Source organism: Crinia signifera, chromosome 1 (assembly GCF_055691185.1).
Source record: "Crinia signifera chromosome 1, ASM5569118v1, whole genome shotgun sequence".
In the NCBI taxonomy this organism is placed as follows: Eukaryota; Metazoa; Chordata; class Amphibia; order Anura; family Myobatrachidae; genus Crinia; species Crinia signifera.
This window is the reverse complement of record NC_139217.1, coordinates 83,691,700-83,717,859: the sequence shown is the minus strand read 5'-3', so window position 1 is coordinate 83,717,859 and position 26,160 is coordinate 83,691,700. Positions and strand designations below refer to the sequence as shown.

The following is a 26,160-nucleotide window of genomic DNA, read 5'->3' as shown; positions in this document are numbered from 1 at the left end:
AAATTCTCCATTCCCCTAATAAGCTTTGTTGCTCGCCTTTGGACTTTTTCTAATTCTATGATGTCCTTTTTATAGTGTGGGGCTCAGAACTGCACTCCGTACTCGAGGTGAGGTCTCACCAATGCTTTATACAGTGGCATAATTACCCTTGAGTCCCTAGTTTCCATTCCCATCTTAATACATGCCAGAATTTTGTTGGCCTTTTTTGTAGCTACATTACAATGGGCAATACATCCCAGTTTGCTGTCTATTTGGACTCCTAGATCCTTTTCAAGTATGGAATTACCCAGTTCCTCTCCGCTAAGGTTGTAACTTGCACACTGGTTGTGTCTCCCAAGGTGCATAACCTTACATTTATCTACATTGAACCTCATCTTCCATTTTTTTGCCCACTCATCTAGAATTGCAAGATCATTTTTGAAGCATGGTGACATCTTCTGATGATTTGATGACTTTGCTAAGTTTTGTATCGTCCGCAAAGATGGATACATTGCTGAGTAACCCTATCCCAATATCGTTAATAAAAATGTTAAACAAAATGGGCCCCAAAACCGAACCCTGGGGCATCATATCATATCGTATCACATACCTCCAAACTTTTGAAGTTGGGAGGTCGGGACGTTCGCGCGGCGAAGCCGCGCGCGCTCCCGAAAAGGGGGCGCGGCCTCGCGGGAAGGGGGCGTGGCCTCACGGGGTGACGCGAACTCCGGCCACGCCCCCGTTTTCGCCGCTCGTCGGCGCTGAATAGACGCTGTGCGCATGCGCACAGCGTCTATTCTCGGCAAGCTGGGGGGCTCCCAACTGTCCCCCCCACCGCGGGACAATGGCGGCCCCGGGCGGGACGCGGGAACGTCCCCGAATATCGGGACGTTCCCGCGGTAAGCGGGACAGTTGGGAGGTATGTCGTATCATATCTGATACGGCACCATTCACAACCACTCTTTGTTCTCTATTACATAGCCAATTCCCTACCCATCTGCACATATTTTCACCCAATCCTAGGTTCTCCATTTTATTAATCAATCTCTTGTGTGGGACAGTATCAAATGCTTTAGCGAAATCTAGGAAAATCACATCTACAGCATTTCCATTATCGAGGTTTTTGCTAACCTCTTCATAGAACTCTAGTAGATCACTGAATGTGATTTTGCTGATGGACAGAGCTCATCACGGGCACTCTGACCAGTGTAAGGCTATGCAGCCACATATGTGTTCTGACTGCTTTCTATTATAGTCCACATTAATTTTTTCTGTGAGTGGTGCTACAGTAGCTCTTCTGTAGGATAAAACCTGACGGGCAATCCATCACTCCCCAAGTGCATCAATAAGCCTTGGGCACACGTGACCCTGTAGCTGGTTCCCTGTCTTTGCCTGGGCCACTGTTCTTAGGTACAAGACCTGCCGTTTTAGAGATGCTCTGACACTCATCCGCCAACACAATTTGCCCATTGGTAAAATCACTCAGATCCTTACATTTACCCATTGTTTGTGCTTTCAATACATAAGGTGCATACACACTAGACAATATATTAAACTATATATTAGTGCTGGGAACATTAACCAGTTAATATTGTGTTAACACCCAGCAGTTTATCGGCGATTAAATTATTTATTGCCGTCAATGTGGGGGGCGTGCGGCACTGGGGGGAGCAGCATTGCAGAGGTGCAGAGTCTCTGACAGCATTACAGAGACCCCACGCCCCCCTCCAAAAATGACCATCTTTGGAGGGGCGCTGGGTCTCTAATAATGTCACTGATCCCCTACGCCCCCCCAGGAATTAAAAGATTGATCTCCCCCTGGGCAACGGTCATTTAACCCCTATGGCAACAAGCATGTATTCTCTCCTGGCAATGAGCATGCAATCCCCATTGGCAGCAAGCATGTAATCCCCGTTGGCAACAAGCATGGAACCCCCTATGACAATGCGCATGCACTCCCCCTTGGCAACAAGTATGTTATCCCCCTGGCAATGAGCATGGAACCCCTGACTACACTATTGTAGGTAAGCAGAACTTATGTGCCTAACAATGCAATTAATTGCAAAAATGTAATGCAGTATATCACAATTAAAAATTTTAATCGTTGCCCACCACTTCTATATATTAAACTATATGGAAGATACAGATGTAGCTCTTTTCATCTTTGCAGGGGCTGGCGATTCCATTGCATGCCCCCGCCAGCGGCCGGCTACCACCAGGGGCGCGCACGCACGAGACCGCCGGTCCCCCTCGCCACCCTGACCCCCCGAACTGGGCAGCATCTCCCTGAAGCGGAGACCAGCAGGGAGATGCTGCCCAGCCGCCGTGATACTGGGACGAGCGTGCGGGTAAGACGCCCGCCAGTAAAAGGGATCTGGCAGGTGCCGGGCAAAGAAGAGAGGCTCTACATCTGTAATAACATATCGTAATGACATTTTTGTGTGTATAAACCGCGTTGCTGATAATGTGAATTGCCACGCTTCGTCAGAGACATCCTCCAAAGCGCATTGTTAGCAGAGACATTCTGCGTAATGCAGCATGGTCCCCTATTTGTGTTCCATATAACTTGGAAACATAAAAGGTTACGATAAGGAATATAAGAGCGGAGTGTATTTAAAATGAAACCATTACAATCAACATATTCTGAGTCCAAGGGGGGGCACAACCCATTCACAGGCCTAGTCGCTTTTATGTTTTATTTATCTTTATGCTGCAAATAAAACTAGCTATGGCTACTTCTGGCAAAGCCCTGGACTTATGTGCTATTGGCTATTGTGTGAAAGTGCACCTGTCTACCTCAGAGATGGCATCCTTACCCTGATCTTGGCACAAAATATATACAGATGTGTTCTCATGCACTTAGGGCCTTATTCAGATCTGAGCTCAGTACAAATTTGTTTGGAAAATGGGCAAAACCATGTGCACTGCAGGTGGGTCAGATGTAACATGTGCAGAGAAAGTTACATTTGGGTGAGTTATTTTGTTTCTGTGCAGGGTAAATACTGGCTGCATTATTTTACACTGCAATTTAGATTTCAGTTACAACACACCCCACCAAAATTTAACAGGTGCAGTGATTTTCAACCTTTTTACCTTGCGGAACACTAAATAAGAATAAATAAGATTTAAAATTGCCAAGGCACACCATGAGATCACCAAAGGGGAAAACACATTGGCCCCCACAGGGAAAAAAACAAACCTAGTGGCCCCCATATAAAAAAACAATCGGTACTTGTTTCCTAGCACGGCCACACCGATTTCCATCGGGGTGGTCGTGTCGGAAAAATCGCGTCGGTCGCATCGCATGCGATATGGTCGCATGCGATGCGACCGACCCGATTTTTTAATTGAATCAAATGTAAATAGGGTCCCTGGGACCTGATTTTACATTGGATTCAATGTAAAATATTCCCTAGACCCCCAATTTTACACCGTAAACCCCACCCCACGATTGACGCCAACCCGAAGCGTGGCGAGCGCAGCGAGCCCGCGAGGGGCGGCGGTGTACGTCCTCCGACCTTTTCATTCCCCTACTATCCACGTCGGCGTGGAGTTGAGAATATAAAGTGTGGCGAGCGCAGCAAACCACCGAGCCTGAAGCATGGCGAGCGTTGCGAGCCCCGCGAGGGGACGCGTATAACTTCACAGGTATACGCATCCCCTCACGGGGCTCGCTGCGCTCGCCTCGCTGCGCTCGCCACACTTTATATTCTCAACTCCACGCCGACGTGGATAGTAGGGGAATGAAAAGGTCGGAGGACGCGCAATACCGCCCCTCGCGGGCTCGCTGCGCTCGCCACGCTTCGGGTTCATGTCAATTGTGGGGTGACGACGGGGACATATATAATGTGAAATGGGTCATATTGGCCCATTTCACATTTTTTACTATGTGAGATGGACTTAATCAAGTCCATCTCATCTTGTGCCATTATAATGGCACAAGACCGACGCGATGCTCCCGATTTCAATGTTAAAAAATATTTTAACATTGAAGCCTATGGCAAAATCGCGGGCATCGCGTCGGTCGCGTCGGGGCCAATGTTAATGGTCGCGACCAACGCGATGCCCGCGATTTTTCCTTTGCCGGCAAAATGGACCTGATTTCAAAGGAAATCGGGTCCATCGCAGGCATCGTGTACCTTAACTTAAAGGTACACGATGCCCGCGATTGTGGCCGTGCTAGGAAACAAGTACCAAATAAAGAGATCACGATAGAGGAAGCATCCCTGTAGCAGACACTGGGCCAGATGCACTAAGCTTCAAAAGTGATAAAATGGAGAGTTATAAACAACCAACCAATCAGCTCCTGCGTGACATTTTTCAAACACAGTCTGTGACATGTCAGGTAGGAGCTGATTGGCTGACTGTTTATCACTCCATTTGATCACTTTTGAAGCTTAGTACATCTGGCCCATTAAATGGTTAATTATCAACTTATATTTGACTACAGTCATTGCAGTTGGATTGTGCACAGCTGGCATACACCAGAGTATAAATTAAAGGAATAACAGCAGTTACCTATAAACTATAAGTTTAGATATTAATATTGATTTGGTTGACATAATGTGGGTCTATAAAAGTCTACAATACAAACTGATAACTAGTTGCATGGAAATATCAGCCATTACTCTATAGTGAATTAGTTGTACAGTCTCCTGTCTCCAACCATGAAGGTGTAATGCAAATGAGCTGCTGCTAGGGATTATCCTGCGGAGTGAAGAATATGCTGCCCCATGAAACCTACACGTGCACAATATATTACAAAGAACAATACAAAGGCTCTGGGCTGTCTTAATATGATGTGCTTAACATCCCATGACTGACCCCTTATCAAACCCCCAGTGTGCCTGGTGAGATCTCCGTTGCCTGTATCACTAGCCACAGGGTAGTAGAGAGTCTGTCCAGGCCCAGGTAGTTTTTGTTAGTAAGGTGCGCTCTGCACCTGTCCCCGTGGCAACCCCAGTAGCAGCTTCAGCCTGCAGGCTGTTTGTCCCCCTGAGGCCACCGTTATCAGCATCCACACGCGCTGTCACATACCAGAGTGACAGCGAACTTAGCCCATCAGCAGGCAGTACACCCTTTTGTGTCCAGTCAGCGCGCTGCTTACCACAGAGAAGGAGGACAGTGCAGCGATTCGTTACCTCAGTGTGGAGAGTGTGCAGCCCCACTGTGAGGAGACAGTGCGCCCAGTAACGGAGCCCCACAGCAGAAACGTCCTGAGGCCCACATAGCTATCCCCGCTGGAGAGTGAGGGGTAGATGTATGAAGCAGTTATAAGGGAGGAGAAGTGATAAAGTGCCTGGTACTTTATCACCGCCCAATCAGCTTCTGACTGATAAGTTACAGGCTGGGTTTACAAAAGGACAGTTAGGAGCTAATTAGCTGGTGATAAAGTACCAGGCACTTGATCACTTCTCCTCCCTTATCACTGCTTCATACATCTATCCCTGAAAGAGGGAGCTGTCACCTCTGACAGCATCTCTGCAAATAGTTCCGCAGCCATACTCCGCTGTTCAGCCTTCATAGTCCAGGTGAAAGTTTGCATGCAGTGAAGACTTCTTCTACTACTAAAAGAGAGACCTCCAATACCCTCCAGTATCCACTGCAGCTACAAGGATACGAAGTACCTGCACCATATAATACACCACAGTACTGCATACCTGCAAGTTAACCATTTCAGTACTACTGTTAACTCTAGACTCATTACTACAAATAAACTAGACTCTTCCAATACTTTTCAGGAAGTGTGGCCATGCCTTTGTAGAATAACATACAGAAAAAATAGACCTTTAGGCACCTTCCTGGCACACTGCAGCCCAGCACACATCAGCATCTCTTGGGTTAAGAAGAGTTGCTGCTACCAGGTAATGGGGGCCCCACTGGGCACCTCCATCAGACCTGGGTAATTAGTACCTCCTCCCTCTTGGCGCCACTGCTGCCCGCACCACTCTACCTCTACATTGCTTCAAGGTAAATGTGAACTTTGTGTATGACAAATTATACTTCATAGACTCCGGTCCTGGACCCCCTTTCTTTCTGGGCCTAGTAATGCAGTCCCGGCATCCCCCCACAATGGCAGCCCTGAACAGATATGCCTATTAATACAGCACACATTCTCTGGAAAAAAATCCTTCCGCTCACAGCCACTCATCTAGCTACCAGTGTGCTTCCTCTATAGTGAGTGATGGCAAAATCACTGTGTAGCTCTCACCCGACCCAGATCAGTGAGATTGCTAGACTCTCCAGGAGTTCATTGATGGAGAGTCAGCCAATATGATAGACAGATCAGTCTTGCATAATGGCATTGAGATGATATACAAACAGAAAGAGAAATAAACAATATAAAGCATACATAATGAAATAAGGATATATATGGTTGTCTTAATGCAACTTAAATATGGCTATAGAGCAGGGGCTGGCTGGCAACTTTTACCCAAGGGGGCAAGTACAGAGCACCGGCCCAAAAAGGGGGTGTGGTCGCACAAAAGGGGGCATGCAATTAAGCTGATGGACGGGGGGGGTGAAGTTACGGAGGGGTGAGAGGGGGTTAGGTGACGGTGAGGTTACCAAGGGTTAGGAGAGAGGGGGTGATAGAGAAAGGGTGAGGTGACAGTAGAGGTGCTGGGGGGAGAAGTGATAGGGGGCAAAAGGGAGTGCGATGACGGGGGTGATGTGGTGAGGTGAGGGGAAAGAGGAGTGTGTGGGGAATTGGGGCAAGTGTTCTTGTGGGGAAGTGAGGCAAGGGGTCTCCTTACCCCAGCCGCTGCTTGTGTCTTGATCCTTGTGCAACTCGCTCCCGGCTGCTGCTCGTGACCCTCTCCCGGCCGCTGCTCAGCAACTTACGCCTGGCTACGACTCGTGATGTGACCCTCTCCTGGCCACTGCTTGTGACATGACCGGCCACTCGCTCCCGGCCATGTGACTGCCGCGGCTGCAGTGCTGTACTGCTGATGGGTAGCAGCCGCGGCTGTAGTCGCAGGACACACTGGACCACCAGGGCCCCTCTTGCCTTTTAAAGGCACCTGGCCCAAACCCCTAGGTAACCAAGTGGCCCGGGGGGGGGGGGCACCCTGCCCCCCCCCCCCCCCAGCCCAGCCCACCCCTGCTATAGAGTGTCTTAACTGGTAAGTCTGTGACTTGAGTCACTGATCATGTTTTTCAAGAATAACAACTGAAATCTCCCTCCAAAGCTTTTTCATGATCATATTTGATTTATATGATGTAGAGTATTTCAGTCTACTGCGGTCTTCTGAAAGTCTACTGCAACTCAGGTTTATAATGCCAGTGAAAGAGTATTTTGTATTGATTCATATATTCTGAAGATATTGACACATTACATACTTGTCTACTCTAACGTCATGTCCGGGAGATTCACTAATCACTTACCGAGTAGATAAGTCTCCCACAATCAGTCACTGGTCACACATGCTCACGGCTACTACCAGAATGAAGTGGGCATCATGAGATAATGCAATTTTCTCCAAATTGCCTAATTGTGGCTCCACCCCATGCTTTACAATTTGGGGAAACAAGGCTCTGTATAGAGGTGGCGGGGCTACAATGATTTGATTTCTGCAGTAAACCCCACTGCCCACTCTGCAGTGGCACGTCCCTCACATTGCAAACATCCGTCTCATAGGGGTTTATTCAGGTTGAATCGCAAGGCTGCGAATTCGCAGCCTTGTGAGTCCACCAAACCCCGCCCGGCGAACGCACGCCCCCCCGCCGCCCCAGCAATGTGCGGCTTTGGCTGCACAGCAGCGAATGGATGTTTTGTATAAATATCCATTCGCTTTGCTGGGGTGTCCGCCCACATCATTCGTTGGTCACCGACCATCGAATTATGTTTAGCGTGCACGCATATATAAGTGACTTTTCAGTCACTTACATTTGCGTGCACGCTGGCGTGATATGGGCGGGCAGCTGACATCCGGTGATGTCAGCTACCAGGCCCACACACCCGCGTCACTGCCTCATTACCATGAGAATGCCCAGCGTTCTCATGGGAACGCCCATGGAATGCTGGGCGTTTCCATATGGTAATGGGGCAGCCCGGCGCCCCCCGCCCATCTCCGCCCCCCCTCGCTGCCATGGGTGCGTGCACCCGGCGACCCGAAAGGTCGCCGTGGGTGCACGCACCATATGCCTGCACATGCGCAGATACCCGTCTGCGCATGCGCAGATGGCCAACATCGGATCTGCGTGCGAATGCACGCAGATCTGAATAAGGCCCATTGTCATATGTATCATATAAGTCTGAGACGGAGTTGCGTGTAAATGGGTTGTAATTCTGTCCTCTTCCAGCCTTCGCACATGACAGAGTAGGCCTCATCACTATTACATGCCTCCCAACAAATGGCAGTTAGAATTCAGAACCTTTTTATGTCTGTTTACATTAAGACAATGACTGATTTATTTGTTCTAGGTTCCTCACCAATAGCATGGGAACAAGGGCCTTCTCCCATGACAGTATTTTCATACCAGATGAGCAAGCAGAAGAAGAGCAGGGGATTCAGGCAGTATCCCAGGACTACATTGAGGGAAAAGTGAAATCTTTACAGGTACGGGCAGAAATCTAACCTGTACTGCCAGTTGGCTGTGCCAATGTATCTTACTGATGGAACCATTACTTTATGTACATTGTGCTACAGCGCCAGCTGGGCAACCTAAAGCCAAAGTCTCTTTCACAAGCATTAGATCATACCTGCCAGTTGTATAACCTTCATTACATGCACATGGGCAGTATGACCAGTAAGTCTCTGAGTGCCCCTAGGGCTGCCATTAGAAATTGTGGGGCCCGGGACTGCCAAAATATGCAGGCCCCCCTCTATTGTTACAATAAATAGGCTCAAGCAGCAAGGCTGTAACCAATATTAAGTGACTACCTGAAGAAAAAATAATTTGAAGTTGAAATGCTGTAAATAGAGTTTTTTTTTGTTTTAGGGTTCACTTAATATTTACAACAGCCTTGCTGCTTGAGCCTGCAGGCCCCACATACACACCCACATCCCCCCTGCCCCACAGCGTCAGCAGCAGAGACATCACCTGAGCCCCTTCCTCCCCCTACTCTCACTTAGTTATGGGACCTTTAGCAGGGGGGAGGGGGCCACACTCTGTTCCCTGCTGCACCGCTCCTCAAACAAACATGTTCTCACACATATCTGGCACGCAAGGTGTGATGTCACTCACATCGCGCAATGGGGGCTCCTGACTGGCCTGCTGCCCACTGCACTGCCTGTTTGAATGGGCAGTGGGCAGCAGTTGGAGACTCCGGCCAAGGGGATGTGATGGTGCAGCGGGTTGGGCCAGGGGATAATGGGGGGGGGGGGGGGGTGCTGCAGAGTGGCTCGGGCCCTACCCTGTCAGAGTGGCCGGGTTCGGGACAGCTGTCCCCATAGCACCCCTGTAATGGCTGCCCTGAGTGCCCATACAGGTGTGTTTAGCAGCATTGCATGGGGTGGTACATGTGTATCAGCCTAGGGCACCTGGAACCTTTAGGCAGGCCCTGATTAGCCTGTTCTGCAGTCTTTGTAAACATAAGTATTCCACCTTATAACTGCATACTGTATACTGCATGTACTTAAATGTTTGCTTTGTATATTTTAGCAACAATTAGGCAAAAATATTCGTTTTGGGCAACCACCACCAGCCAATGTAAAGAGGATGCAAGATTTAGGTGCAAGCACGGAGGAAATGGAGACACATAACAGCGCCAAGGAAATTGCAGAGGATGTTGACATGGAAAGTGAAGGCATTAGGGTAAGATGGAGCCTAAACTATGGTATAAACCTAAAATAAGTTAAATTAATGAAATGTGTTGTATTAAGATTATTAGACAGGACTCCTAAAGCAATGCTATAATGTAAGAATTATGGCCACCATACATATGAGTTTTATTGTGGCAATGCCTTGATCCCACAGGGTCTGGTTGTGGGAAAGGAAACATTAAACCTGATTAAAAATCTTGATTCCCTGAAAACGGTCATGGTTCATTTCTACAATTCCCCTACATATCACCGATCATCAGTGGTCTGTTGGCAGAGCTGTTTCTGGCGGGGTCAGGGAATTGTGTCATTGATGTATGGGGGCCATAACATGTTGGAAGTCTATACAATACAGTGATAGATGAAAGCTATGTTCATGACTACTCCCAGTGGGGTCCCTACCTGTTGTATTCCCAGTGTGGGAGACTTATTCATTGCACTCTGAAGGGGTGTCTGCCAGTTAAAGAGGGCATGGCTGCTGAGTAGGGGCATGGCCTCTCAGTAGGGGTGTGGTCTCTCTACCCAGACCCCTGTTTTTATCACTCTGAGGGTCTATATCAGGGGTGGCCAAACCGGTCCTCGAGATCTACCAACTGTCCATGTTTTCCAGATCACCTAGTTGATGCACAGCTGTAGTCAATACTAACGGTCACATTTTCAAACCTGCTGCATTCATTCCTACTATAGATCCACAGGTTGCCTGGAAAACATGCACCGTTTGTAGATCTTGAGGACAGGTTTGGCCACCCCTGGTCTATATGATGTGGGCTGTCCCAGAGACCTCAGTAGCTGCATGTTGGCTCCTACACTGGGACAGGAGCTGGGTGCTGCATGTAATGTTACAGTTCAGTACCCATCTCCTGTCACTGAGCAGGAATTTGCACCTCGGTGCCACCCGTTGGTGTGGGGCACCCAGATGCAACCCACTAGTGACACCACTGCATACTCCACATTATATAAAAAGCTGACAGATATTCATTAAAACGTATCTATATAGTACGCACATAATCCATTGATAGACCTAAAAAGAAATGTATACTGGAAATAGTTAAATGTAAGTGTTTTGTTGTCTTCTAGGAAGTTTCTTGGAGGTAAATATATAACAGTATATACACATTAGCAGTCACCTGTATAAAGGTTACAGAATGCCTAGGAGACTTCTAACATCCTCATAACCTACAATGCAAGAACATTCTCCCCCCCACAATATAGATTTGGCTTCTCCCTAACAAGACATTACAGATACACCACTGTAATATGTGTACAGTAATATATGTGTTGTATTTTCCTTACACAGACCACAGGATCACCACTTTCCCATAGCCCAAGGAATGAGCAAGAACACAGAACAGAAGAGAAGGTCATTATTGATTTTATGACTAATATATAATCCAGTATCTGGGTGTCTACTAGCCAACCCTTCATTCTTCACATTGGATCCGATCCCTTATACGCTGTGGGATCCGATCCCTAATACGCTGTTGGATCCGATCCCTAATACAGCCTGGGCGGCCATTACCTGTTTGCCTGGGAAATATTAGGAGGCTCAATTGGAACAAGGGTGGAGTTTACTGGGAAGCTAATGTACAATGGGCCTAATTAAACTTGAGTTGTTGTTTTGCGAATAATCGCCTGTGAGAACTGAAACTACTCCCCTCCGCACCTCAAAAATGGCTAAGGAGGGGGCAATCTGACAACCTCCAGTAGGCATAAAATGCTATGTCAAAAATACATGCTTTAGTCATTCGCAGGAATTCTCAGTTATGAGACTGAAGGGTGATCCTCACTTTGTGGCGTATTCCCACCAGCAGAAAGAGACTTTAAGTGCAATAACTAATGTATTTTATGCTTGCAGTGTTAACACACGTTGTGTGCCACCAGTATTAGTATTCATTTTATGTTTTATTTTTTATTATTGTATTAAGCCATAATAATAATGTTTACAGTTCCTGTTCTGTAAACGAGTGGTAGCTTGATGTTTTTTTAAATGGTATTGGTAATTGTGTTTTAGGAAATGGCGGTTTTATTCTTTTGCAATGGTTGATTTTGAATATATAAATGTTGCAATAGTCAAAAGGGAATGAGTTCTGCATTCCAGCAGTCAGGATGCCAGCGTTCACTATACTGAGACTGGCATGCTGATTACTGCAAGGAGACCAGCACCGGAGACTCAAGAGCAATTAGGGTGCCGGTGTCGGATTACCAAACAAAAGTTTACCGGAGTGGAATAGGGTTAGACAGGTGAAAGGGGTGTTAGGTTCAGGCACAGGAGGGGGATTTAGGGTTAGGCTGTGGGAGGTGTTGGGGAAGAAATGGCTAGCCACTTATAGGGGAGGGTTAGGCTGCAGGCTGGGGGTTAGGCAATGGTTCCTAAACTTTTTTGAATCACGGAACGCTAGAGGATCACAATTATTTTCTCGCCACCCCTAGGTCAAAAATTATTATTATTTTTTTTAGAAATTTAGGAGGAAATATTAAATTAAACAAATTGTATTTATATGTCATCCTTAGGTCAGTTATGTGACGGACAGAGTTTTATCCTGCCTACATATTTTATGACTGTAAGCCACAAGCAATGGTTTTGCCTATTACATTGACTGTACATCATTTGAATAGGTCCTGGACCCAGAGCCAGATTAAGGTCTAAATGGGCCTGGAGCTGAAAATGATCAAGGGCCTATTATGCCCAATAATAGGGGTTGTGGCCAGCACCTAATAATGTGGGGGCGTGACCAGTGTTCTGGTTGGCTGGTCTACTCATGGGTGTGTCTCTATTTGTGTAAATACTTTCACCTAATTATATATGCCTGGAAAAGGCAGGGGGCTGGCATAGGAAAAAGGCAAAGGGTTTAGTATAGGGTAGAAAATGGCAAAGAGGTTACAATTTCCGACACTCACAGGATGCAGGGAGATATATTGCCGGGTGCCCTCCAAAGGTGCACCCACAGGACGCCGATGTCCTAAGATACTTGCGGGGTGAGGCGGCACTCTGGTCATAAAAAATACTGAAAGCCAAAACTTGGTAGACAACATTTCAGCACCTTTTATGTGGTCGCCTAAGTTTACCACACCATGTACCCCTTATGGAAATCATGCAACACAATAGTAACCCCCTTATACTGTACTTGCCTCTTACACATTATGCCACATGGATTGAGCCAAAATACACACTATACCAAATGGATTGAGCAAAATTTCACCACTTGCGTCACAAACAGGGGTACTGCGCGCCAAAGGCGCGCATTAAAAATTGACACCATTAAGCCACACACCATAATGTCCATTACGTATTATGCCAAACACCATAATGCCTATTAAAAATTATACTACATAGGTGCTGCTTACCTACATGCTCATTGCCAGGGGTTCCATGCTCATTGCCAGGGGTTCCATGCTCATTGCCATGTGGGATTACATGGAGGAATACATGCTTGCGGTAACTTAGGGACAGCCACCGCCAGGCAGAAACGACAGCCATTGACAGCCGGGCAGCGTACAGGGGGCTGCCATGCTGTATTCAGAGCACTGCAGGTCCCGGCTATTTGAAATAATACCCCTTTCACACCAGAAAATGCAGGGATTTACACAGGAATATGGTCCCAGGATCATGCAGGGACAGTCACGGGCTGGCCCCTTTTACACCAGCCTAGTCCCTGCATTTTCTGGTGTGAGAAACCCACCCCCCTTCAACCAATGGCTATTTCTTTGGAACCAACTGACCCATTTGCATGATAGCAGTATCATATTGCAGAACTTTTGAGTGGGCTTCGAATGATTTTGTTCCTGTGAAATTGTACCGTTTGGTTCCAGAGAAATCTGCCCACAAACAACATAAACTACATTTCAGAAATGAACAAATCAGTTTACCCGCAATATCTCTGGAATCAATTAACCCATATGGACCAGCTTGGTATCAGATTGAAGGCCCAGATATTTTGGTTTGAATGACATCTACATCAAGCTTCTGTGATGCCAAAGGGGGAACTGGCAGCCGTTGGAACCGGGTGGGGGTCAGAATCAGAGGACCCCATGTTATCCTGAGGGGAAAACGTTCTAGATTTGCCCTGCTGTATCTCCGGTTCCCGGAGGGCTAGTGACGTGGGGCTGGGCTCATTGGAAAGCCCCAGCCCTCAGCTACAAAGAAAATTTGGAGATTGGGCCTGGAGCTACAGCTCCATCAGGCCCATTGTTAATCTGGCCCTGCCTGGACCACCAACCCGGGACACCCCTGCAAGTGCTCTGATACACCACATGGTGTCATTGCACACAGATTGGGAACCACAGGCCTAGGGATTAGCAGGAAATGTTAGAGTCAATCTGTGGGGGAAGGGTTATGGTTAGGCTGCAGGGAGGGAGGGTTAGGGAGGTAAGTATACTTATTATTAGATTAGGTACTGGTTTTCTAGCAGGGCGCCCAGATTTCCTACGTACGCTCAGTAGTTAATTTAATTAATTGTTTCACTGCACCCTGAGTGAAATCGCATCGCATGGCCCTTTTTTGTGGCATGAGATGTGAGATGAGATGTAAAATGAGATGAGATGAGATGTGATGTGATGAGATGTGAGCTCAGTAGTTCATATGGTAAACCACCTAAAACACCACCACTCTCCACGTCACCCCGAAGCGTGGCGAGCGCAGCGGAACGCATCCTCTGACCTTTTCATACCCCCACTATCCACGCCGGTGTGGAGTTGATGTTATATAGTGTGGCGAGCGCAGCGAGCCACCAAGCCCGAAGCGTGGCGAGCGTAGCGAGCCCTGCGAGGGGACGCGGAATACATGTAAAGTAAAAGTTTGGTGGCTCGCTGCTCTCGCCACACTATATAAAGTCAACTCCACGCCGACGTGGATAGTGGGGATATGAAAAGGTCGGAGGACACATTCCGCCGCTGCTTGCCACGCTTTGGGTGATGCTGTTTTAGGTGTTTTACCATATGAACTACTGAGATCGCATCTCACATCTCATATCACATCACATCTCATCTCACATCTCACACGATGTGCGATGCGATTTCACTCAGGGTGCAGTGCATAAATTAACTACTGAGATCGCATCGCACACATCACAAGGCACAAAAAGCCATGCGATGCGATGTGCGATGCGATTTCACTATGCAGAATAGCCCACTAAGCAAATAGCTTAGTGGGCGCCCTGCTAGGAAACAAGTACCTTAGATTATCTAATGGCACATTTGTACAAGAATGAATGTTAAATAGTAATATAATAAACATTTATAGACCTATATCATATTTTATGTTCATGGGAATTTTACACTCCATTTTCTTCATTACAGGTCACTACAGTGAAATCAACTCGGCCAAAAAAGCTGTCTGGGACAATTGACTCTATAAACTTGGACGCTGTTCCCCGATCTGCTCCTCGCTTAGACAACAGTGCTGCTAAACACAAACTTGCTGTCAAGCCAAAAAACCAGAGAAAGAGACATAGGGGAATGTCCCAGGTAATTCACTTTGGAAGTGCGATCAGTGTGACTGGCTAGCTAGCAGGACACCTGAGATGGATAAGAGGAAAATGACCATGATTTTGAGTATCCTTTTTTTATGAGGTGATTGTTAGATTTTAATGTGAGTTGTATGGGAATTGGGACAGGTACACACAACGCTCACAGCACACTGGAAAACAGGGCATTGCCATGCCTCATAGTGGCTAACCCGTGGACAGGACATAGCTGCCTACTTACAGCACAAACTTAGACAATGCTGACCTGGATAGAGTCCACAAATCAGGCCTAAAACATTTAGTTGGAAGCAATGGCAGATTTTAGAGATGTTGAGATGAATTTCCTCCCAAGTTTCCTCCTGCAGAGTAGTACCTACATCCAATTCCCAGGAGAGTTTGTTAGTTGCTAGGGCTGGGTGGTATAAAGTGATATATGTGGGAGATGGTATCTCTTCCAGTGGGCAAAGATGTTCCATCGCAGTAGGGTTGTGGGTAAGTTGAGGGGCGGAAGGGATGAGGCAACAAAGTTCCGAACCTGGAGGTATTGGTAAAAACAAGATTGCGGGAGGGAGCGTCGCTCACGCAGTTCAGCAAAAGAGTGTGGGGTTGACCCTCTAAGAATGTGGTGAGAGTAGGTTATGCCAGCCACTGACTAGGTAGAGGCCATATGGGGAGGGTTTCCAGGGGGAAAAGAGGGGTGACACCATAAAGGAGTCAGAGGGTAAGGGTATGCGGACAAGGTCTATGGAAGAGAGCGAGTCCCAGACGGACAAAGTGAGGGCAACTGGAGGGATTGAAGTACTGTAGCTGAACGAGGCCTATCTTTGCGGGGGAGCCATGGGAGAGACAGAAGCAACCCTGCTCAATTCTGACTCCAGGGGCTGCAAGGCTTCAGCACCCCCCTGGGACTGCCAATCCAGATAGCGATTAAAAGAGAGAGTGCATTTAATCAGGCTGCCTTTCCATCAGCCCTATCCACTTTCTATGTGCTGCAGCTGATGCAGACTCTAAGGGGGAAATTTACTAAGATGTGTATTCTACTTCACATGTGCTGTTGCTATGTGCAACCAATCAGAATCTACTTATTTATTTGGCACCCTCTAGAAGATATTAGACAGGATCTGATTAGTTGCCCGTAGCAACATCACATGTAAAGTAGAATACACATCTTAGTAAATTTCCCCCTAAAATTCAGTATTATGTGTGCACGTGTCAGTCGCTGTGCCTATTAGATCCATTGGTCAGGTCCAATGCACTAGGGAAGCGTCATAACTGAACAGTTCAGACCACCGGCATCAACTAGACTACAACATGAGCAGCCCCCTAACCCAAAAGGGTAAGAGCTGCTTCTGGTTGGGAAGTATGGTTCAAGTGATCACAATTCAGAATTATTGAAATGTCTTCAAAGGTTAAACAGTAATAAAGTAATGAGTAGTGTGGTTATTTGCACTCAAAGCTGAAAATTTTCATTTTTAATATCTGTATTTTACTTTTTATTTTTTTACAGGAATACAGTATAGAAAGCAATGAACATGAGACTGCTATAAACACTCAGAGATCTCCTGAAAAAAACACATACCATCCAATGGAAATATCTAGTCAAGATATAATTATATCTGACCCTTTTCAACATAAAGACCTTAAATTACAAAGTACTGATTACATTCAACCTTTAACACCCAGAAGAGAGTGCGAAGGAAAGAAAATTGGAGAAGAGAAACAGCATGAGACAACTGTTCCTAAACATGAAGATGATGAAAGAAAGTTAGAAGCAGATAAAAGGAGGGCTCAAGAGGAACAAAGGAGAAACAAAATCATTAAAAACATAGAACTAGAAAGACTACAACAAAAATTAAAAGAGCAGAAGGAAAATGAAATGAAGGAGCAGCACAGACTTGAGGAGGAAAGACGACTGCGTGCTGAGGAAATTCTGAAAGAGTTAGAAGAACATAGACGACAGGATGAGCAGAGACGGCGTGAGGAGCAGAGAAATCTCCAACTGCAGGAGGAGAAGAAAAAGCATGAAATGGAAAAGCATAAGAAAGCCCTTCAGATTGCTCAAGAGCAGAGAGCCCTCCAGCAGATAGCAGACGAGAAGAAAAGATGTGACCTGGAGCTTCAGAAACCACTCCATGTAACAGAGGAGCAGAAGAGGGATAACCTGGAGGAGAAAAAAGCCCTTGAGATAGCTGAGGAGAAGCAGGTGGATGACTCGGTAGAGCAGCCAGTAGAGGAGCATAAAGCGACTGCTCTGAAAGGGCAGAATGTTTCTGAATTAGGAGAGACCAGAACACAGCAGCATAGAGAAGATAAATTGAGAAATGAGAACATAACGAGAACAGGAGGACAAAAGGAGGCAGAGCTTCAGCAGCAAGAAACTTCACTGAAGGGAGAGCAGATAAACCATGTCCACCAGCAATCAGTTTCATCAAAGCCTTCTCTAGATCCAGAAGGCTGCTTTGTAGAGAATGATTCAAATGAAGTACAGATATTAAAGGAAAAGGAAGACGAAAGAGAACTAAAGCAATGGCAGCAAAGGCAGGATGAACTACAACAACAGGAAAGAATGAATGAAGAACTGCGGTGGCAAGAACTTGACCAAAGGCAAAGGCCATTTACATTTAAAGTCACATCAGGGGAAAAGCAGATTATATTTGAGAAAGTTCATTTATCTCCAGTTACTCACCTGAAAGAGCCACCGACACGTCCTGAAACACAGGACCCAAGAGAGAATAAAGCCAATATCAGTTCACATGCTCTAGCATCCTCTCAGTGTATACCCCACACTGCAATTTTGGTTACAGGAGCACAACTTTGTGGTACAGCTGTAAACCTTAGTCAAATTAAAGACACAGCTTGTAAGTCATTGCTCGGACTGACAGAAGAACGGAAGTTAGATATCATGGAAACTAGAACAGAAAGAGAAAGAGACAATACTAAACATATCAGCAGTAAAACAAAATACACATCAGAGTCATTGGACAATGAATCAGTGTTGGCTGAATTGGCTTCCATCAGGTCAAAAATACTAAGTAAATCAGAAAATGTTAGTGTAACTGAAAGCACCAGACGAGATCCTCGCGTATCTGATGACTGCACAGCCAAGGGCAGAGGCGAATCCCACATCAGCTTACGAAAGACCGTGTCAGCAACTGCTAAATTCTCTATAACAACCGCTTGGCAAAAATTCCCAGAAATCTCAAAACCTACAGAAGTTATCAGTGACACCTCTGTAAAACATTCAAGTAAGGAAAATATAGCTACAGCGCTATCAGACACTGAAACTCAGGGCAAGCCTACCGAGAGGACAGTGAGTGTTCAAGACATGGTGACCAATAAAATGAAAAAGCAAGTTACAATTGAGGATAATACAGAGGGCTGGATATTTTCCAAAGATCTTCCATCCTTCTTGGTCCCATATCCACCTCAGTCTCCTCGACGTGGTCAGTTAGACAGACAAAGTATCCTGGAAACATCAATGGCTAACTGCACACGGAAATCGGATAAATTATTACAAAATACAGATGAGAAAGTGGCTCCATTCGGAATAAAACTGAGAAGGACAAATTACTCCTTGAGGTTTAATTCAGAAACTCAAAATGATCAAAAGCGGAAAAAACGCTATAGCGCTGGTGACAGCTTTGATGGCATTCCTTCTCCATTCATGGCAGCAGATGAGGCAGAGTTGAGGACTAGACCCATGAATGAACTGTCAGAGTCTCCCAGTAAGATGAAAATAGACAGTAGTGTCAAAGTCCTAGTAGACCCCTCAACCAGTGCTTCTGATGATGTGTATTGCACGGTAGTTTCCCCATTGATACCAGGCACCCATGTGTCATCCCCTAGTAAAGACAGAACAGTCCCCAAGTCACCAGTCATGCAGAAGCCATCACTTGCTCCTAAACCATCCAGCTCAACTCCACCATCCTCCCCAATATCTAAACTGAGTAGAATAAGTGGGACGGAATTACACGGGCAAAGGTTGGACATAAACGAGCAGGATACAGGGTCGGTGGGACAGGATTTCAAAGAAGTTAATTCTGCGTTGTCTTCCCTGCATCATATTGAAGTCCTAGAGAATGATATGAAAGATAGAACGGGTGTCCCTTTGAGAGAGAAACAAGACAGAAGGCCTGAGAAAATTGGAAAAGGTAAAAAAAATGCTAAGCTTAGCTTTACATTTCTTAATATTTTGTGGTTTATTCATTTCAGGTGCAATTAGTAGATATGCCAGAAACTTGTTCTTTCAATTAAGCTTATAGATGTCAATATCAACATATAGGGCCTGATTCAGACCAGGTAAACTCCACCCCCTGCCGAGGTGTCTAGCTGCCCCTGTGCACGGTTGTGAAAGCGTTTGCAGCGGTGCACACAGGGGAAAATCCAATTATCATCGCAAAACATTGAATAGATTTCACCCTGTTCGCAGCCACCCAGTAATTCTAGAGGCCGGCAAAGGTGAGCAATGTCAATCAACTTGCGAATGACCCCATCGCTGGCTGTGATCGCAGGGACAGCTTGCGCATGCGCACTACGGACCGTGCACATGTGTGGTCATTCGATAATCGCTTGGACTGTTAATTCACAGCCGAGCATATGGGTCTGAATTGGGACCACAGCTTATTATCAAGTTTAACCATTAACCTGTTTTTGGAATATTGTGGGGTTTTTTATGGCTTTTTTTATTACAGTGCTAACATTTTGGTAGTAGTATTCGCACATTTCTGTTTTTCAACTTTCTAACAAACTACTTCACAATTTGTTTCCTGAATACAAAGTCTTTGCCAGATCCCTGTGTCTGTACAGATATGATTAAAGCTTTTGGCAGAGGATTAAAGAATATAAAGCAATGTGAATTGGAAGGTATTCAGGTTAAAATCATTTATTGTTCCTTGTTGCGTCTGTAGCTGGAGCTAAGTAATGTGAACTAGCTGGCCTAGGGATGGGATGTTTGTGCATATATGTGGTTACCAATTACCATCATGGTCAGATCCAGCAGCCAAACAGGTTCCAGAATTTTGGCGATAGAGAATGAGTGATGTACATGTTCCTCACCCAGGGTGAGATGTAATAGGATGAGAGATTCAGAAAATGAGAGATTTGGGAAGAAATCTCCAGTTTTTTTAAAGTGGCAATCATTTACACGGCAAAACCAGTTTGATTTTGCCATGTAAATGATTGCCGCTTTAAACAAACTGGAGATTTCTCACCAAATCTCTCATTTTCTGAAACTCTCATCCTATTAAATCTCACCCTTAGTGTCCTTATTCCTGCAGATAGACCCATCCTCCAGAGTCGACACTCCTTAGATGGCACCAGACTGATGGAGAAGGCGGAGTCAGAGCAACCTCTCTGGATCACATTGGCCCTACAGAAACAGAAAGGATTTCGGGAGCAGCAAGCGACTAGGGAAGAGAGACGGCAAGCCAGAGAGGCCAAACAAGCAGACAAATTAGCAAAGGACAATGTAATTTGATATATAATCCTACATGTATAATAGCTTGAGCTATGATATTGTCACACATACTGTTCATGACACACTTCTGTTAACTGCAGAGACAATGGCCCTTATTCTGATCGGTGCGGCCGGATCCGAATATGCGGCCAAGACCGTGCGTGCGAAACCCCGCCTTCCATACGGATCGCCAACTCCGTCCGTACGCGGTAAGAAGCTGGCCGAACGGACCGCACATGTATTTTTCACGGAATACGCCTCCTCCATCTAAGGGAACCTCCCCCATCATTCGATGGTCGCAGACCATCGAATGCAGGACCGAGTGCTCCACCAGCTCCCGCAACCTCAGACCACACGGACATTTTTCCGTGCAAAAGCAGGGATCTGGGCGGGCAGCTGACATCCAGCGATGTCATATGTCCGCCCACTACACGTGCGTCACGGCCGCATTACCATACGTACGCCCATCGTTTGCATGGGAACGCCCATGAAACGCGGGGCGTATGCATATGGTAATGAGCCCAAATAGCCCTTCACGCCCCTCTCCACCCCCTGTTCGGAGTGTTCACATATCATGCGGGATTTGGCCGTACGCCCCGCTCGCACATGCGCAGAGACGCCTCTGCACATGCGCAGACACAAAACATCGGCGGCCCGTACGCACGCGGATATATCCGCACCAACCAGAATAAGGGCCAATATTTGCTAGGCTCACAGAAGACTCAAATGCATGAATAATAGTCACCTGTTTCATAACTAATGCCACAGAACAGGTAATGTAGAAATGATGCACTACAAGTTTAAACGGTACTTCCTCATCTTTGCGGCCACCGTTATGCCAGTTACATTAGCCACTCGATGAATGCCGCTACGCAAGGGGCACCATTGGCCCCTATTGGACTTGCTTCGTACGCCACACTTCGGGATCGGTGAATCGCTCAGCTCCGCTTGCCACAACTTCACTAAAGGTAATAGATGGTGGCGTGGACACAGGAGGGTAGCGTGGACCCAGGGTGGTGGTGCGCAGAGATTCCTGACCTGTACCTTGCCGTACAGTATGTAAGTTCTGTAGTGTAAGAAGTGGGCGAAAAGATGAGGAAGAAATGTTTAAACTTCCAGAGGCAAAGAAAGGACAGTGGGAGAGAAGTATTATAGCAGCATGTGACCACTCTGATGGTGTGAGATCTGAGCATGCACAGATGCTGCACTGCACACATGCAGATCTCGATGTACTGTGCACTGGACTCCACAGCCTGATTGCCAGGCAGCGGCCATTGAGTGCTGGGAGTGGCAGCGATGGGGTGTGTTTGGCTCTGTGTTGTATGTTTTCAAAGGCACAATGCAAGAGTCCTGAGAGGAGGGGCCCAATCAGAACCTGCACACGAGCCATCTTTTCTCTTACAGTGCCTCCAGCACCACTGCACACAAAGACACAGGGGCAGTGCAGTTACCATCTACCTGGAAATCAGCCCCCAATGTCAGACAATGAAGGCAGACATCTAGTGCGCTTAAACACGAACAGCCTGTCCATGCCTGATCACTGGGCTGTGGATTCAGAGATGGGCGCTAATGCATGTATATTTGTAAATTTGTACAAACTATTGTGGGAAAATATCCGAATGCTGCAGCTGAATGGAAATGTATGGAGAATCCCAACGGCAGCCTTGCAGATCCAAGCAACTGCTAACACACATGCAGTGGTGGTGGCACAAAATGGCTGCTGCAACTGAAATGCTGGCTCTATAGTTTTTGTATATAGGATCATAGTTGTAGGTGACAATGACAAGGTATCTATAGCTTGGCGTGTGCACAGTCCGACTGTGTAAGGTGCACAGTTGGGTGATAATCACTCAACAAATATCAGCATTGTATACAGGGCCTGATTCAGACTTGATAGCTCATATACAAAGTTGCAGATGACTGCGAGCAGACATCCACCACCCAGACAGAAAGAAAACCCGACCTGTGCAAATCTGTGAATGAATTGCAAAAATATCGCATTCCGCTCTCCATTCGCAATTCCCGAATCATCAAAGTTCTTTTTAGTTTGTGCAAATGTTAGTAAGTCTGACCCTACCGGTCACCTGCGACTTGGACAGACTGATCGAGGACGGCACTGACGTCACAGACCCTACCTTAAAATGTTCGGGCACATATGCTTTTTTATGGCACTCGCTGAAAACAGCCTGTTACCACCCCCAAAGGCAGACTTCCTGTCGGTCAACCTTTGGCCACATCCTGTTTACGATCAATACGCAATTTTTTATTTATTAACAGTGTCTTATATAGCGCAGCATATTCTGTTGCGCTTTACAATAGGAGACAGTGATACAACAAACAGGGTAAACGGTAGGAGGGCCCTGCTCTCAAGCTTACAATCTATAGGGAAATAGGCATTGATACATAAGGATAGATACTGTATTCTTTATTGCATTCATTCCACCAAAATGCAAAGGTTCCTGGTGTGCTGTAAGATACGGTGACCCAGAAGTTTGACCAGGGGTCAGGAGGATGGAAAAATATGAAAAAGAAGAGAGTGGATATGTGTGGACTAAACAGTGGGGATGTGATTAGATAGGAACGGTATATGCAGGTTAAGTGGTTGGTTCTGGAATCTGATAACGCACCGATTTCAGGCAAGATTTTCATGGAACTCTTGTAGGTTTGCAGACTGAAGGAGAGTCTTATTGTGCACGGGAGAGCATTCTATTATGTGACCTGTCGATTTATTCTCACACTTCAATTCGTATCCAGATGTTTTCCCATTATAAGGTATACAACTCGCAAATGTAATAGGGTGCGATTTTTGGTAAACCTACCAAAAACCGCAAAAAAAAAAATAGACCAGGTTCTGACTGGGGAATTTGACAACGCATTCTCTTTACAGGTGAACTAAGTCTAAGGGGTGTATTCAATGCAGCCGGCAAGGGAGGTTAAACAGTGGGGATTGTGGCATTTAACCCCCGCACTGGCCGCTCACCGTATTCAACATTCCAGGGGAATCCTCGCTGTCAGAGGACGGCGAGGACTCCCCAAAACAGTGAGGCTCATGGCTAATGCAGGGAGCCCGCTGTATTTAGCCGCGGTTCTCGCTGTTTTAGCGGCCGCATACGCCGTTTCCCCCTCGCTCCAAAAACCTAGCGAAACAGCGTGTGCAGGGGGTCAGGGGAATACTGACCCTGCAAGCTGTGACAGCCAGTAGGCAGCACGGCTCGCTGTCGCAGCAAGCATTGAAAACACCTCAAAGGGAGCCCATTAATACCCCACATGCTGGGACTTGTGGTTTGCCAAGTCCCAGTATGTGTGGGAGGCCTGCTGGGACTTGTAGTTCGACTGTAAAAAGCAATCTTTTAAATGTAATTTTACACGTATCAGCCCGGCGTCCACTGCCTTGGGACCCACCAAGAGGCCACTGTGCGCATGGAACAGCCGGGAGACCTTACGTAAAAAGTGTCCCGCGGGCTGTTGGAGCCTGGTGCTAGTTACAAAATATGGGGGATCCCCAGTTTTTTTTTTGGCCCCCATATTTTTGGAACCAGGACCGGTCCAAGAGTCTGGGGCTGATTTCAGAAATACAGGGGACCCCTAGGCTTTTGTCCCCCATATTTTTGGAACCAGGTCTGGCTCAATGAGCCCGGGGCTGGTTATGTTTAGGAGAGGGGATTTTTTATTTACTTAAATACCGCACACTTTCAGGTCTAAAAAAATTTGCACATTATCATTACTAAAAATTGCACATTTTATTATTTACTAAAATCTCACTTTTTTCCTTACAAAAAAAAAAAAAAAAATCGCACTAAATTGCATGCGAAATTCCGATTTTAGGTGAGATTTAATAGGATGAGAGATTCAGAAAGTGAGAGATTTGGTAAGAAATCTCCAGGTTTTTTTTAAGGGGCAATCATTTACACTGCAAAACCAGTTTGATTTTGCAGTGTAAATGATTGGAGGTTTAAAAAAAAACCTGGAGATTTCTTACCAAATCTCTCACTTTCTGAATCTCTCATCCTATTAAACCTCACCCTTAGTCTAAAAAATAAATAAATCGCACCCTATTACATTTGCGAGTTTTTAAAAAAATATGCGATTTTTTCATATGTGATTTAGTGCGATTTAAAAATATGACTAAATATCGCACCCTATTACATATCACCATATGTTTCTAAATCATTTTTACTTTAGGCATCTGGTGTCCAGGTGGGAGAATACCGGAGCAGATCTGGCTCACTACAGAAACTAGCACCCCAGGAAGAGAAAAAAGGGGACTCGGTGGTGACCAGACTACAGCGCAGGGACCAGCTGCAGAAATCCAACACTCTTCCAACATCTGTCACAGGTATGACTCATATACTGAATCTGCGCTTACAATGATCAGTGTATGAGTTCTCAAATTCTTACAGGCTGTTGAAATTGGGAAACAGGGATGGTTTGTATTACACAGAGAGAGAGGGTGCAAATGCACTATGCGATATGCAAATGCACTATGTGATATCGCATAGTGCATTTGCACCCTCTCTCTCTGTGTAATCCATTTTATTCTCAGCAGATGGCACCTTTCATTACTGAGGGTGTGCAATTTAGAGCCACTTTCCCCTACCATTAGTTTGTATTACACAAGGCCCAATCCGTATTGAAAATGGACTTTGGTCAGGCCCTTTAGAACAAAGTTCTGAAACTTGCTGAATTGTCAAGAAATAATGCTTTCAGGATACAACTCTCCATTGGTTCAACCAACATCCTGATACAATTGCTGGGTGCGATAAGATGTGCGTTCCCATTACACATCTCATCGCACAGCTCAAACAGTATGTGCTGCACATTCTTTTTGTACTAATTGCATCTCATTGCATCTGATTGCATGGCAAAACATATACGATGCAATGCGATCTAGGTCCAAATTACATACAATAATTGTACCGTGTATGGGCACCTTTACAAAGATTTCTTTAAAGTGATATAATATATATAAACACCCACTGAAGTCAACACAAACTCATTTTCAACTGCTTACACATACAGTATGCAGAATATATGCAGGACATTGACTGCAAGGGCTGCATGGTCATGCAGATAGGCCGCAGCAGTAGTGATGCTGGCGCCATGTTTTTCTACCTGCATGATCACAGTTAAGGAGAGATGCACACCCCAAAAACAGCCATGACACATTTGCATTTTTGCTGCCACTCCCCTTTACCCCCTTCAAATGGGCCCTTCATGTCCATCACATGAAGGAGAAGTGATCATGCTGGCGCCGAGGGAGAGGCGCTCCATCTGTTTGACACGCAGGAGCGTCTCAGACGCTCCTGCAATGATACGCTCCTTACTTTTGAGTAGCTATTGCTCAGATGTATGATATGACAGGTGCGAATGTGTTCCTGAAACACCCCCACCCGACCTTTTCATACCGCCACTATCCACGTCGGCGTGGAGTTGATTTTATATAGTGTGGCGAGCGCAGCAAGCCACCGAGCTTGAAGCGTGGCTAGCGGACGCAGATTAC

The 26,160-nt window shown here is 46.2% G+C and overlaps 1 protein-coding gene across 6 annotated transcripts in view; it reads left to right on the top strand.

The window, feature by feature from the left end:
• The window catches only part of CRACD (capping protein inhibiting regulator of actin dynamics), a 135,123-nt gene that overhangs the window by 99,724 nt on the left and 9,239 nt on the right, over positions 1-26,160 (top strand). For all 6 annotated transcript variants that reach the window (XM_083168583.1, XM_083168612.1, XM_083168620.1 and 3 more), the window contains 7 exons: positions 8,405-8,540; positions 9,586-9,738; positions 11,041-11,103; positions 15,039-15,206; positions 16,713-19,356; positions 20,482-20,672; positions 24,843-24,996. In XM_083168583.1, coding sequence (XP_083024709.1) covers positions 8,405-8,540; positions 9,586-9,738; positions 11,041-11,103; positions 15,039-15,206; positions 16,713-19,356; positions 20,482-20,672; positions 24,843-24,996 — 3,509 coding nt within the window. The remainder of the gene's footprint in view (positions 1-8,404; positions 8,541-9,585; positions 9,739-11,040; positions 11,104-15,038; positions 15,207-16,712; positions 19,357-20,481; positions 20,673-24,842; positions 24,997-26,160) is intronic.